Below are 16,054 nucleotides of genomic sequence, written 5' to 3'. Positions count from 1 at the left end.
CGGGATCTCCAAGGATCACAATGGGCATTTCAACTTCCCCTACCGTGATCTTCCGCTCTGGGAAAAAAGTCCCGGACTGCATCTTCCTGAACAGCCAAGTGTTCCGAAAGATGCGTGCGTCATGCACCTTTCCGGGCCAGCCTGTGTTAATGTCAATGAAACGCCCACGGTGATCCACAAGCGCCTGGAGAACCATAGAGAAATACCCCTTCCAATTAACGTACTCGGATCCTAGGTGGGGTGGTGCCAGAATAGGAATGTGCATCCCATCTATCGCCCCTCCACAGTTAGGGAACCCCATTTGTGCAAAGCCATCCACTATTTCCTGCACGTTACCCAGAGTCACGGTTCTTCTGAGTAGGATGCGATTAATGGCCTTGCAAACTTGCATCAACACGATTCCAACGGTCGACTTTCCCACTCCAAACTGGTTTGCGACCAACCAGTAGCTGTCTGGAGTTGCCAGCTTCCAGATTGCAATAGCCACCCACTTCTCCACTGGCAGGGCAGCTCTCAATCTCGTGTCCTTGCACCGCAGGGTGGGGGCAAGCTCCTCACACAGTCCCATGAAAGTGGCTTTTTTCATCCGAAAGTTCTGCAGCCACTGCTCGTCATCCCAGACTTCCATGACGATGTGATCCCACCATTCGGTGCTTGTTTCCCGAGCTCAAAAGCGGCGTTCCACGGTGCTGAGCATGTCCGTGAATGCCACAAGCAATTTCGTGTCGTACGCGTTACGCGGCTTGATAGCATCGTCGGACTCCTCACCCTCACTCTCACTGTCACTTTGGATCTTAAGTAATAGTTCGACAGCCAAACGTGACGTGCTGGCGAGACTCGTCAGCATACGCCTCAGCAGTTCGGACTCCATTTCCCGCAGACAGATTGCGCTGCACAGAAACCGTTGAAAGATGGCGCCAAAGGTGGACGGAAACAAAGGGATTTCTGGGATGCGAAGCGATGCATCACGGGGCATTGGGACAGGACCCAGTATCCCCCGCATCCACGCCCCCTTCCCACAATCCACGGCGCCAGAATGGGAAAAGGTGCTCTGTGGGATAGCTGCCCATAATGCACCGCTCCCAATAGCGCTGCAATTGCCGCAAATGTGGCCACGACAGTGCGCTGGGCAGCTGTCAGTGTGGACAGACTTCAGCGCTTTCTCTACTCAGCTGCACGAAGTCAGGTTTAACTCACAGTGCTGTACATCTGCAACTGTAGCCAAGCCCTTTGTTTCTTCAGGTGATTTCAGCAGTCTTCCTTCTTGGGCGGGGAGGCAGTTGAGAAGAGCCCTGATTGACTCACTTCCCAGCCTTAAATAGGATTTACATAAGGCGGGAATCCTTTGTTTCCAGTGGAAAAATACCAGCAGTGTCCAAGATGGTACTCTGTAACAGGTGACATCATCACATGACCTTGTAGTGTCAAAGCAACCATGAGACAAGGTTTATCTGCAATGTCCATGGGAAGGAACTTCAGGAAGATGAAAGATCAGTATCTTCAAAGACCCATTGTCTTTCCTAATGGCCCATCCAGGCTGATTACAATGGTCTACAATTTTTGAGAAGTCGTTTGCTTCAGAGATAAAATGTGCTATTTATTATGTATTTTGATGTGCTGAATTCAAATATGACAATTAAAACAACTGATTGGCTACTGTTTCTAAGATATTTAAGTTTTTACTTCACTTAACCTTGGAAATTTTCCACGGAGGTACTTGAAAGCTGCTTGTGTTTTGTCAATGGCCTTGACAAAGTTCTTCATCAGACCCAGCTTGATGTGTAAGGGTGGTAACAAAATCTTCCTTGATTCAACAAGTGGTGGATGCTGAACACTTTTCCTCCCAGGCTCCAATGACTGTCGGAGTGGCCAATCTTTCTTGATGTAGTGGGAATCTCTTGCACGACTATCCCATTCGCAGAGAAAACAGCAGTACTTTGTGTATCCAGTCTACAGACCAAGCAAGAGAGCAACAACCTTCAAATCGCCACAAAACTGCCACTGATGTTGGTCATAGTTTATGCACCTCAAAAGTTGTTTCATGTTGTCATAGGTTTCCTTCATATGGACTGCATGACCAACTGGAATTGATGGCAAAACATTGCCATTATGCAGTAAAACAGCTTTAAGACTCGTCTTCGATGAATCAATGAACAGTCTCCACTCATCTGGATCGTGAACGATGTTGAGGGATGCCATCACACCATCCATGTTGTTGCAGGCTACAAGATCACCTTCCATGAAGAAGAATGGGACAAGATCCTTTTGACGGTCACGGAACATGGAAACCAAAACATCACCTGCCAGGAGATTCCACTGCTGTAGTCTGGAGCCCAACAGCTCTGCCTTACTCTTGGGTAGTTCCAAATCCCTGACAAGGTCATTCAGTTCACCTTGTGTTATGAGGTGTGGTTCAGAGGAGGAGGATGGGAGAAAATGTGGGTCCTGTGACATTGATGGTTCAGGACCAGAACCATCCTCTTCCTCTTCCTCATCTGACTCAAGTGAGAATGATTCTGGTGCATCAGGAACCGGCAGTCCTTCTCTGTGGGGTACTGGGCGTATAGCTGATGGAATGTTTGGATAATGCAGTCCACTTTTTCTTCTTTGACACACCTTTCCCAACTGGAGGCACCATGCAGAAGTAACAATTGCTGGTATGATCTGTTGGCTCTCTCCAAATCATTGGCACTGCAAAAGGCATAGATTTCCTTTTCCTGTTCAACCACTGGCGAAGATTGTTGCACAAGTGTTGCAGCATATGTGTGGGGCCCACCTCTTGTCCTGATCTCCAGTTTTGCAGCCAAAATAAAGGCGATAGGCTTTCTTAACCATAGTGGTTATACTGTGCTTTTGTGATGCAAAAGTCACTTCACCACAAACATAGCAGAAGTTATCTGCACTGTTCACACAAGTACGAGGCATCTCTGCTCACTTTGGCTAAACAGAAATGTGTCCCTTTGCAAAATCAAACACTGACAAATAAGAGAGCACGACACTGTATGATTTCTAGAGCTGATATAGGGCAATTTGTTCAGCAGAGTGATGTAAGCTTCGTTATGATTGCATCATCCATGACTTCTAGGAATAACATGATGCAATTCATATCATGTATGACGCAATACCAGCTTCAGATTGTATCATTCATTGTTTTGCCTAAAAAGCAAGTACTGTCCAAACCCAGTCATAGATTTATTCATAGATCCAGTCAAAGATGTATTTTAGTCATTTCTGGTTTAAATTGAGATTCCTTCCCTTTATAACTCACTTATCCTCCGCCATTCCCAAGTCAAGGGTCGTATATACTGACCCAATAGCATATCTTGAAAACTAGAGCCAATCAACTATTTTAAGCATCATTTTCATTCTCAGTGACCCAGAATTAGTAAAGTTGGACTACATTTATTTCAGAAGCATTTTGGCTGTAGAGCAGTGTTATTAGGGCCCTGAATAATCATACCTCCAGTAAGTAGACCAGAGATGCTAATGTTGTTACATGAAGCACATCCTGGCACGGCATGCATGAAGGGGCTCGCATGCAGTCATGTATGGTGGCTAGGAATGGATCAGGAGAGCGAGACTCTTGTGCAATATTGTGGGGTTTGTCAATCCAGCCTCCATGGTCCACCAAAAGTAACTTTGCACCCAAGGAAGTAGCCTCAGCAACCCTGGGCAAGGTTTCTTGTAGATTGTGCTGGTCCATGTATGGGAAAATACTATTTAATAATAATTGATGCCCATTCCAAATGGATTGAGGATCACATAATGCTCTCCTCTACAGCCAAGGCTGTAGCTGATAAACTTTGATTTACATTTTCCATCTCTGGATTGTCTGAGGTAGTGGGGACTGACAATGATACCCAGTTCACTAATGCTGTATTTCTATAATTTATTTTTTTTTAAAACAGCATCAAACACATTAGAACTGCACTATGTCACTCTTCTTCAAATGGCCTAGCAAAGCAGGCTGTCCACAATCATAAGAGAGGGAGTGAAGAAGATGGCATATGGTAGCATAGAAGTCAGACTGGTCAGGCTCCTTTTCCAGGATGGCACGACACCACAAGCCACAAATGGAAAGTCACCTGCAGAACTCTTCATGGGAAGGAAACTGAGAACTCATCTCGACTCTCTACACCCTGATGAAGCTGCTAAGGTGAGGGAAAAGCAGGCAGCACAAAATTTATATTATGATGTACAAGCATCACCAAGAACATTAGGTATAGGTAATGCAGCATATGCTCTTAATTTTCGCAATGGCCCTCACTGGTTATCAGGTCGCATCGTAGCGCAGGTGGGATCATTTTCTTGAGTGACTGAGTTACCAAATGGGAAGCCCAGTTGTAGCCACCACAATCAGGTTTGTCTGCAGTACCATGAGGAGATTCCTGCAGAGAATTCTCATTCAGATGTTGAGGTAGCAGGTGTTACTAAATCATTAGACTGTCCAATTGCTACATCCAGAGACAGTGAGATTGCTGAGAACCCAGTACCAACCACTATAGAAAACATGAAAGTTATGCCCGCAGAAACAACTGTATTATCAGAAAGCCCTTCTGCACCTGCTATTCATCAAGGAGCACAGGTGTTTCCACTGCACCATTCCAGAAGATCTCCCAAACCTAGAGACAGACTAGACTTTGGCCTGGTCTACACTATGAGTTTAATTCGAATTTAGCAGCATTAAATCGAATTAACCCTGCACCCATCCACACAACGAAGCCATTTATTTCAAAATAAAGGACTCTTAAAATCAATTTCTGTACTCCTCCCCGACGAGCGGAGTAGCGCCGAAATCGATATTGCCAATTCGAATTAGGGTTAGTGTGGCTGTAATTGACCTCCGGGAGCTATCCCACAGTGCACCATTGTGACCACTCTGGACAGCAATCTGAACTCGGATGCACTGGCCAGGTAGACAGGAAAAGCCCCGCGAACATTTGAATTTTATTTCCTGTTTGCCCAGCACAGGAGAGCACAGGTGACCACAGAGAGCTCATCAGCACAGGTAACCATGCAGGCCGATAATCAAAAAAGAGCACCATCATGGACCGTACGGGAGGTACTGGATCTGATCGCTATATGGGGAGAGGATTCAGTGCTAGCAGAACTTCGTTCAAAAAGACGAAATGCCAAAACTTTTGAAAAAATCTCCAAGGGCATGATGGAGAGAGGCCACAATAGGGACTCAGATCAGTGCCGCCTGAAAGTCAAGGAGCTCAGACAAGCCTATCAGAAAACAAAGGAGGCAAACGGTCGCTCCGGGTCAGAGCCGCGGACATGCCGCTTCTACGCTGAGCTGCATGCAATTCTAGGGGGGGCCGCCACCACTACCCCACCTCTGACCGTGGATTCCGAGGCGGGGGTAATCTCATCAGCCACACCTGAGGATTCTGCGGACGGTGAAGAGGAGGAGGAGGAGGACGAGCTTGCGGAGAGCACACAGCACTCCGTTCTCCCCAACAGCCAGGATCTTTTTCTCAGCCTGACTGAAGTACCCTCCCAAGCCAGTATCCAAGACCATGACCCCATGGAAGGGACCTCAGGTGAGTTTACCTTTTAAAATATAAAACTTGTTTTAAAAGCAAGCATTTTTTAATGATTACTTTGCCCTGAGGACTTGGGATGCATTCACGGCCAGTACAGCTACTGGAAAAGTCTGTTAATGTGTCTGGGGATGGAGCGGAAATCCTCCAGGTACATCTCTATGAAGCTCTCCTGGAGGTACTCCAAAAGCCTTTGCAGAAGGTTTCTGGGCAGTGCAGCCTTATTCCGTCCTCCATGGTAGGACACTTGACCACGCCATGCTAGTAGCAAGTAATCTGGTATCATTGCATGACAAAGCCTGGCAGCGTATGGTCCCGGTGTTTGCTGGCATTCAAGCAACATCCGTTCTTTATCTCTCTGTGTAATCCTCAGGAGAGTGATATCGCTCATGGTAACCTGGTTGAAATACGGGAATTTAATTAAGGGGACAGAGGTGGCCGTTCCTACTGGGCTGTTTGCCTGTGGCTGAAAAGAAATCCCTGTAGTTAGCCAAGCGCGGGGGGGGGGGGGAGGAATTGGCGCTGAGCTTTTTGCATTTGGCTAGCAGGGATCTTCCCTGATAACAGCCACACGGTGGGGGGAGGGGTAAAGCGATCATCCCAGATAATACATGGCGGGGGGCGGGGGTTAGTTTGGTTTCTGCAGGGATCTTCCCTGATACCAGCCATGCGGTGGGGGGAGGGATAAAGCGATCATCCCAGAGAATTGGATGGGCGGGAGGGGGTTAGTTTGTTTTCTGCTGCTGAAGGTTAACAGGAAAACCGCAGCACTCAACGGGCTTTGTTTGGTATGTGGGAAAGGAGGGTGCAGAAGCCGAAAGACAATGGCTTACCATGGCCGCATCCAAGCCGAATTCTGTTCCCCGGACCTGCGTCTGTGATCTCTAACACCAAAGCCACAGGCACTCAATATTAAGATGCAAAATGCGACCTTGCACTGAAATCACATGTGCTATGTAATGTGAATAGTGTTGTTCACCATGAAAGAGTATAAGCATTGTTCTGTAAAATGTATCTTTTTAAAAAATTCTCTCCTTTTTTCCCTCCCTCCAGCAGCTGCAAATTTTTCAAGCCTCCCTCCTCCATCCCGAAGGCTATCTCAGATAAGGCGGCGGAAAAAGAGGACGCGAGACGAGATGTTCTCGGAAATCAGGGAATCCACCCGCAATGAAAGAGCTCATTTAAGGGGTAGGCTGGGTCCCCAAGGATAACTATAGGCATTTCAACATCCCCAACGGTTATTTTCTGGTCCGGGAAGTAAGTCCCTTGCTGCAGCCATTTAAACAGAGTAGTGTTCCTGAAGATGCGAGCATCATGAACCCTTCCGGGCCAGCCCACGTTGATGTTGGTGAAACGTCCCTTGTGATCCACCAGTGCTTGCAGCACCATTGAAAAGTACCCCTTGCGGTTTATGTACTGGCTGCCCTAGTACTCCGGTGCCAAGATAGGGATATGGGTTCCATCTATCGCCCCACCACAGTTAGGGAATCCCATTGCAGCAAAGCCATCCACTATGACCTGCACATTTCCCAGAGTCACTACTTTTCGTAGCAGCACCTCAGTGATTGCTTTGGCTACTTGCATCACAGCAGCCCCCACAGTAGATTTGCCCACTCCAAATTGATTCCCGACTGACCGGTAGCTGTCTGGCGTTGCAAGCTTCCACAGGGCTATCGCCACTCGCTTCTCAACTGTGAGGGCTGCTCTCATCTTGGTATTCTGGCGCTTCAGGGCAGGGGAAAGCAAGTCACAAAGTTCCATGAAAGTGCCCTTATGCATGCGAAAGTTTCGCAGCCACTGGGAATCGTCCCACACCTGCAACACTATGCGGTCCCACCAGTCTGTGCTTGTTTCCCGGGCCCAGAATTGGTGTTCCACGGCTATAACCTGCCCCATTAACAGCATGATCTCCAAAGCGCTGAGGCCCGCGGTTTGAGAGAATTCCATGTCCATGTCCTCATCACTCTCACCGCCGTGCTGCCGTAGGCTACTCCTCGCCGCCTGGTTTTGCAGGTTTTGGTTCAGCATAAACTGCATGATAACGCGCGAGGTGTTTACAATGTTCATGACTGCTGTCTTGAGCTGAGCGGGCTCCATGCTTGCCGTGGTATGGCGTCTGCACTGTTCACCCAGGAAAAGGGCACGAAACGGTTGTCTGCCATTGCTTTCCTGGAGAGAGGGGGAGGATGTACCCAGAATCACCTGCAACAATGTTTTTGTCCCTATCAGGCATTGGGATCTCAACCCAGAATTCCAATGGGCGGAGGAGACTGCGGGAACTATGGGATAGCTATGGGATAGCTACCCACAGTGCAACACTCCGGAAATCGACGCTAGCCCCGGTACATGGACGCACACCACCGAATTAATGTGCTTAGTGTGTCCGCATACATTCAACTTTATACAATCTGTTTCGAAAATTCGAATTCTGTAAATTCGGATTAATCCCGTAGTGTAGACATACCCTTATAGTAGTAAGGCAACTGTGCTAGAGAGGGCAGAATAATCCCTTGTAATTGTGTGACAGTGAGGATAGTCTATCCCAGCCTCTTAGTTAGGATGTTTTGTTTTGTTGTTATAATGTAAATGTTTTAAGTTTATTATTAATAATTACAAGTGGGAGAAGTGTGACGTAGGTATTTTTTATGCTTATTGCCATCTGGTGGCAAATGTGAGACTATCTCTTTACTGTTAGAAGCCCTAAGGCTGTACTGAGCATGCTCCAAAGGTGTGAAGAAGTTTTTCAGGATGGAGGCTGCTTGGTTGTCTATATGAACTGTAGCAGAATAAAAAGATCTTTCAGTTCTAATCTGATTTGGGTCTCCATATACTACAGACTTTTGTGCTTTAAAGATTTAGTATTCAGAGAGTCATAGACTTTAAGGCCAGAATGGACCACTGTGATCATCTAGTCTGGTCTCTGTATCATTCAGGTCATAGGACTTCCATGAATTAATTGCTTTTTCAAGTCCAAAAGCTATGATTCAGCTGGAGCATTTTTTTTAATCATAGCTATTAGAGTTGGTGCAGGGTAACTTGATGCAAGTGTAACAGTCACTAAACAAAGTTTTTGTTTGTTTTAAATGCAATTGAGGAGAGGAAATGTGCTCTTTTCACTACTATCCAAGCCAAGATCAATTGCAGATCAACTGATACCTACAGCAGAGTGGCATGTGTTGGGAGCAAAGTCATATTTAGGCCTGTCAGAAGCCTGCTGTGGATTTTAAGAGTTTGTTCTGATAACGTTTAACAACATAAGCAGAACTGAATATGTGTAGAAATTGCAGAGTACTCATGTTTGTGTGGGGGAAAAAATTAACTAAAAAGCAAAAAAAGACTAGTTTGAACTAACACTAAACCTGTACTGACAGGGGAGGAGAGTTAACGTGGAAATGGGAGGAGTAGCTATGATGTCAGGGCAGAGCTGATTGAGTGAACAGTTGCCACCCAGGCAAGGAGCACACAGTTTGAAAGGTCAACCAATCAGAGGAGGCCAGAAACTGAATATAAGGCTGGTCAGAACTAGGCTTGGTGTGGGGTGTGTGAGAGTTAAGAAGACCAAATAAGAAGCAGCAGGAGAAGAAGATCAGAGGTAGGACAACAGCAGAAAGAGAACAGAGATAACAGCACAAGAGAATGGACAGAACAGAAGGACCGAGATGATTGGAGGGATTAGTGAAGGAGTGTGTGACAGGGCACACTCACCCTGCACTGGATGGGAAGGGGTTATCCCTACATTGTGGGCTGAGGAAGCCACACCCCCTTCACCCTATGGGGCATGCTCCAGGTGTACCAGTATAAAAGAGAGCAGCTCGGCTCAGTTGGGGCTGACTGCCATGGAGGAAGGATGTGCGCTGCCTGCTCCAGCCAAGGTTCAGTGGAAGCCTGGGACCGTAGGAGCCAGAGACGCCGCAGCCCAGGTAGAAGCCAAGGCAACCCCGAAGGCCTCGCAGGGTTCGGAGGTGCTGGAGGAAGGGCAGACCAGAGAACCTAGAGGTAACAGACGCCCAGACCGCAGCAGCAGGGATGATGGCAGGAAGCAGCTCAGGGGAATTTGACAGCAGACCAGTGAGTGAGCCGAAGCCTTGAGTCAGCGTGTTTTGGTCGGAGCCTTTCCCTGCTGACTCAGTGGCCCGCGCTATGGCCACTAACAGGGCTCTGGGATGGGGTCTGGTGGAGAGGGAGGGCGTGGACCAACACCCCCCCACCCCCCGCCCTGCCGGGGATGCAACTCCCCCCCTATGCCTGACTGTGGCCCCTAGCCTTACTGCCCAGTTGACAGTGAATTTATAGACTTTGGCCACTAGGCCATATCGCCCTGCTCATAAGGGTGAGCATATGGACTCTGGCTGGGAGGAACATAGACGTAAGATACATACACCCCACCCCTATTCCCAAAGAGAGACGAGTACATTCATCCCGCACAGAACGGGGTTTCCCTCAACCCTGTCACAGAGTGTAAGTCTGATCTCTTGTCTATTTTAAAAGACTGCTTTTGTGTGTCTGTCAATAAAGCTGGATGCCTGCTTCTGAGTGTGAGCTACCCCACCCCATTTCATAGCCATCTGATCACTGCTCACAAAATGGTAATCTTAACTCAATGTTTCTTTAATGTTATATTGTAATGTTCTCTCATACATAAGTATAAAAGTTCTGCCTGTTACAGTATAACATTGAATTCACAATGATGTAACAATGTACTAAAAGCTCCATACATATATATGAAAGGTCTGTATGTGTTAAGTGGTATATTGTAACTGCACATAGTCTCTCTTATTTACTCCATTGTACTATGCCGCTAATGCTTTTTAGTGTTATACTGTTTTATACATATGCATAGAGTATCTTTGTATTAGAGGCCATATGCATATGTATGAAAAGTTCAGTGTGTACCAATATCGCAACATTGTGTTTGTCTTACAGTCCCTGTAGTCTCTTGTACCATTTAAATGTATGCTCTTTAAGAGAATATTATCCATCATATATTGTACTTTTTTTTTCTTTTCCTTTCTTCCTTTACTGAACATACTATAGTCACCTAATTTTCTCTCAATAAATAAGACTTTGTTTTCAAAGATTTACTGCTTGCTTGTCTATTCGTGATTTGGAGGGCTATATCTCTGTCCTTTCAAGGGTCAGCAAGGTTAGCTTGCTTCCCTGGCAATTCTTTTAGGGTGGACCACAACCTTGGTTACCGGTTTAAATACATTGGAAGTTAACGTTTTAAATCAGAAGCATTATTTTCAGGCAGTGCAATTGGCTTAATATAATTGAATTAAAATCTTCCAATAACATAGGTGCCTAAGTACTTTTGTGGGTCTGGGTCTAAGCCCCATCTAAAAAGAGATTACAGACACGTTACTAACCTGCTACCTTCAGTTCCAATACAGCTTCTTCATAAAAGACACCATCTTGAACCAAACAGTGGTATTGTCCTTCATCAGAGGGCCTGATATTAGCAATCCTTAAGGCAACATTCCCATCCGTGATGCCAGCTTGCAAAAGCTCTGTCCTTCCATGATATTCTGGCATCTGCTGCTCATACTGATCCTTTCCATGCTGATACAGGTGCACAAATGAAGAGAACTCTGATTGGAACCATCTCACCTCCATGTTCTTAGCACTCATCCTGGGGGACAGGTGACAGGGTAACACAATGTCCTCACCCACAATGGCAGTGACAGGGTAATCAGGTCCAGTCACTGTGAAGGGGGCTGTGTAATGCATCAGGGGACAGAAAAGATGAAATAAATGAGGGAATTTAATCAATCACACACACAAGATTCTAATGTATGTATGTCATATTCTGTCCATCTATTGTACTGCTCTGTGATTGAATAGGATGTCCTAAATTTATACAAGATTTTTACAACAAGCAATGCATTTGGATAATCATAATTTGTACATCCATAATTGATATTAGTTTTAATTGAAGCCGAAATATATTTTGCCACTACCCTTACAAGCGGCTCCAGACAGAATTAACTTGCATAGCATTAGCAAACATTTCAAATAGTTGCTTTCTGTTTTGATTCTTTTTTAATGTAATAAAAATATATAAAATAAGTTAAAGAACATTATTAAGGTACCATTCAGGAAAGAATCTTTCTTCAGGAAGGAAGCTTAAACACATGTTTACCTTTAAGAACATCATTAAATGCTTTATTCAATCAGGGCCTTAGTTTGCCAAATAAAGCACTCAAACATTAAGAACCGGCAGATTTAAGGTTGCTGGTGCTGCTTTATTTCGGCCCACTTGTGTGTATGATACAGTCTTCAGTTACATGACCTCATTGCTAGTCTGCTTCATTCATAGACTGCTCAACTGGCTTCAATGGAGAGGAAGAAAGAGGAGAAGGTTTCCTAGAAACAACCATTTGCCGTTCACAGGGAATACTTTGCACTTGAGCTCTGTGAAGTCAGCTGGGGTGTTTGAGCTAATACTTCCACCCTCTCCCTCAGTTTTTAATGGGAGACAGGTAGGTGGCAGGAGACTTTCAGTGAAGTCTTCAGTACTAGAACTCCTTTGCCCCCTGGGTCCTATGGAATCTGGACCTCCAGTCCAGACTGCCTAGGTTTTTGAGACGAAAATGAGTGTGTTAAATAGGACACAGAAGGAGGGCCATATTAAGCACCAGGATGGATGGGGTGTGGTGGGTGTGACTCTGGCAGACCAGGTGTCAGCTTTTGTCAAGACTGCAGGAATTAGCTCAGAACTGACAAACTCGTAGCTGGAGACCTGACCAGTTCACCTGTATGTTAGTTTTTAATCAAAATAGTTATTAGTGTTATAAGAATCTATTTAGCGTTTAGACTCTATGAAATGTTTGAACAAAGCCGTAACTAGGCATTTTAGCACCCAGGGCAAGCAAGCATTTTTTTGTTTGTTTTCTTCCACCATTTTTCCACTCCTGTGGCTTTGCACCCTGGGCAGCTGCCCCGCTTATCCCACCCTGGTTACAGCCCTGTGTTTGTAAGTTGCTGAAAGCATTAATCTTCCTTGTAATGTCTGTATTCCATGCTATAAGAAAATATGTAAGTTTTGTGTTATAACTTTGAAAAAGTTTGCTCTGAACTTGTGAACCCAGGCATGGGAATCATTCCCCCCCAACCCATCCATGAGGACTATCACAATTTAAGTGGGCCATTATAAGACAAAAGCTGGAGAGTTGAAGGAGACTGTCTGACTCCATGGTAAGACTGTTATAGTGACACAGGAGTTCACATTTGTTACTGCCTCGGTGAAATCTAATTATAGAACACACCACCAATTTGGGGTGTCTGCCCTGTCTGACAGTCTGCCCTGAGATAGTCACTCTGGGTGTGAGCCACTCCAGACAGCATAACAGCAAGTGAAGAGTTATTAATCCTGAAGACCTGGGGAGATATTTTAATGTATTGTTACTCCTTTTCAACCTCGGCAGCTAGTCAAATTTTGGGGCCCTGGGGATGTTCTTGTTGGACGTAGGCCTGGTCTATACTAGAGTTAGATTGATGCAAGGCATCTTACCTCAACCTAACTCTGGAAGTGTCTACATTTAAATTTCACTCCTGCTGACTTAACAGCCCTGCTACACCGACTTAATAACTGCACCTCCATGACCAGTGTAGAGTCAAGGTCACTACAGTTAGATCAACACGGTATTAGTGTAGACACTGCATTGCTTACATTGACTGTTACTGGCTTTCAAAAGCCATCCCACAATGCCCCACACTGACAGTACAATCGATAGAAGTGTTCCTGGTGAGCATGCACACCACCGACACAAGGAGCAAAGTATAGACACACACAAGCAATGTAATTACCGTGGCAGCTGTATGCTGCAGTAAGTTAGGTTGACTTAATTTTGTAGTGTAGACATGGTCCTAGAAATTGACAGAGCCTGGTATTCTCTGATGCAATCTTGTTTATTTTCAAGGAACGTATAAAGTCCTGCTTCTCAAAATGTAGGGGGAACCATGAATAAAATGAGCCGTTTCGTAGCTTCGAGCCCTAAACCTCTCTAGCCAACAGACCCAAAGTTCTCTTTCAAGCTTTTCCCAGGGTCACACTGTTCTCATAGGCTTCTGCTTGGCTTTCTTGCTTTTATGCCTCCACCTCTCTCTGTTCTTGTCAGTTCTCAGTTCTGTGAGTTCTCTCTCACACCCCCACGCCCCTCCTGGTCACAATACTAAGAGGAACCCTCCCTGCCTGTGTCCTTGCACTCCCTCCCCTCCACATACAGATAGTGCTAGTCTCTGGGCAGACTCTATTAAGCCTTGTTTTAGGTGTGGCCCTTTTATTGTCTCTAACAACTATCTTAAGTGAAGAGTGCATTTACAAATCAGTTTGAATGAGATTTTTAACTCAACCCATAACAAAGTTTCACTCATCTGATAACAATATTTATTTATTTTTCCTAGTGTTGATACACTTGGGAATTTGTGCTAATTTTTGTTCAGTTTTGTATAAAATAATGAAACAGGTAAATTTTAAAAATCAAAACAAATAAATAAATCCAGCAGAAGTCATGGACATTCCTACCTGATTCCAGCTTGTGAACATAAAACGTAATGAAGAAAATGATAAAATCATGTAGAAAGAAGCTGGCTCTGGCACTGTGGAAGACTGAGAGAACTTTCATCTCACTGTAACTTGATCCAGATGACAGGAGAGAGGGGAGAAAAGAAAAATAAATATTGAATCACAGGTGCCGGCTTCCTCATTTGCCCGGGGCTGCTCAACCCCTGCTCCACCCCAGGCCCCACCCCCACTCCATCCCTTCCCCCAAGGCACCACCCTCACTCCACCTCTTCCTGTCCCATTCCGCCCCCTCCCCTGAGTGCACCCCACCCTCACTCCACCCTCTCCCCCCCAGTGAATCTTGCACGCCACTGAACAAGTGATCTGCGGAGGTTGGGAGGCACTGGGGGAAGAGGGGAGGAGCTGATCAAAGGGGCTGCTGGTGGGTGCTGAGCATCCACTCTTTTTCCCCGTGGGTGTTCCAGCACTGGAGCACCCATGGAGTCAGAGCCTATGTATTGAATGTAACACAGTCGCAATGATTTTAGACAACCTGATAAAGAGAAAATGGAAAATTATGAACAGGATACATTATTGGTCAAGCAAAACAAGGCCCTTCGAACAACTAGATTGCATGTCTGTTTTGTTACCTATCAGCTCTGTGTTCTTGGGGAATCAGGGCACAGTACCCAGCCTGTCTGACTCACGAAACACCTTCTTTCTTCTGATGCAGATTTGGTTCAAGCAGAGGCTGGGGGGGCAGGGGGAGATCTTTCATGAGTCAGACAGGCTGGGTATAGGCCCTGGTTCCCCAAGAACACAGAGCTAATAGGTAACACTCTATGGTGTTTAAAATGTTGACACCTTGAATTACTATTATCCCAGAGAAAAAGAAAAATAATAATTCGCTGACAAAAAACTTCAGTAACACAGAGTTAAAGTTGATGTAGCATTTCAAGTGTAGACAACCCCATAGTCATGTTGCTTAATGCATTACTGGAAGGTGCTCTGATACTACAGTGGTGAACACAGTATAAGTACCTAATTTGAATAGACTAGCATGCAAATCAACCAGCATCCTCGTATGGGATTAACTATTTGTTTAGCCTTGTGACGGGGTGGACTAGGTCCAGACAGATTCAGTGACATGATTGATGTGACCATTGGAACACTTTGTATATCTTTTTTTGTAGATAAAGAAAATGACACCAAAAATCTATCTGATCTATATCACCAGTTTCTCAACCTAATGGAAATGACCATGGAAGACCCAAAATATGGCTAACCACTCAGGCCAAAATTGATGTCAGAAGCAAGAATGAAATGGCGAGGGGGTATTGCTGTTGAACAGAGATGGAATAAATAACGCAAGTGTTTGCAGAAGTTAAAGCTGCCCAGGAGATACTATATGCTGCCCAAAATAAATTTAAACAAGTCCTAAAAGAAGAGTGAGAAACTTCTGAAAAGGGAGTAAGGTGACATCTGGAGTTTCCCAGAAAGACTTGGAGATGACCTGGAATTGGAAGTAAAAAATTGTTTTCCCTCTCTCCGGCCCAGTGAGTGTTGCACTATGGATAAATACTTAAATGGTCATTGGGCCAGAGAGAGAGGGACAGCAAGCTCTGTAGTCCAGTGGTTAAACTACCCACCTAGGAGGTAGGAGACCCCAAGTGCAGTCCCCTGGTCCAGTCACTCTTTCATTATTTATCCACAGTGGAACAGCTTCAACAGAAGAGATTGAGGGAGCCCCACATCAGAATATCCCATAGCTCAGTGATTAGAACACCTTCCTGAGAGGGGGAAGAACCCTGTTCAAATTCTTTCTCCCCTATGCCAGAGACGGGGAATTAAACCTGGGTCTCCCACATCCTTGGCATTTACCAATGAGCTAGAAATTATAAGGCGGGCACCTTCTCCTCCACCTGCATTTTGAATGGGACCTGATCCAACAGGTGATATCTGAGCATGCCTATTAGATCAGGCCTCAAACCTCAGTTAGGTGATC

The 16,054-nt window shown here is 45.5% G+C and overlaps 1 protein-coding gene across 1 annotated transcript in view; it reads right to left on the bottom strand.

The window, feature by feature from the left end:
• LOC112117007 (butyrophilin subfamily 3 member A3-like) overlaps positions 1-14,170 on the bottom strand; it is a 53,273-nt gene extending 39,103 nt beyond the window's left edge. The window contains exons 1-2 of the mRNA XM_029912179.1: positions 14,071-14,170; positions 10,913-11,260 (exon numbers count right to left, since the gene is read on the bottom strand). Of these exons, the coding sequence (XP_029768039.1) occupies positions 10,913-11,260; positions 14,071-14,170 (448 nt within the window). The remainder of the gene's footprint in view (positions 1-10,912; positions 11,261-14,070) is intronic.
• Positions 14,171-16,054: the final 1,884 nt, after the last annotated feature.

This window comes from Terrapene carolina, unplaced genomic scaffold, assembly GCF_002925995.2.
Source record: "Terrapene carolina triunguis isolate 2854851 unplaced genomic scaffold, T_m_triunguis-2.0 Scaffold192, whole genome shotgun sequence".
In the NCBI taxonomy this organism is placed as follows: Eukaryota; Metazoa; Chordata; order Testudines; family Emydidae; genus Terrapene; species Terrapene triunguis.
The sequence above is the reverse complement of the archived record's forward strand: the minus strand, read 5'-3'. Positions and strand labels throughout refer to the sequence as shown.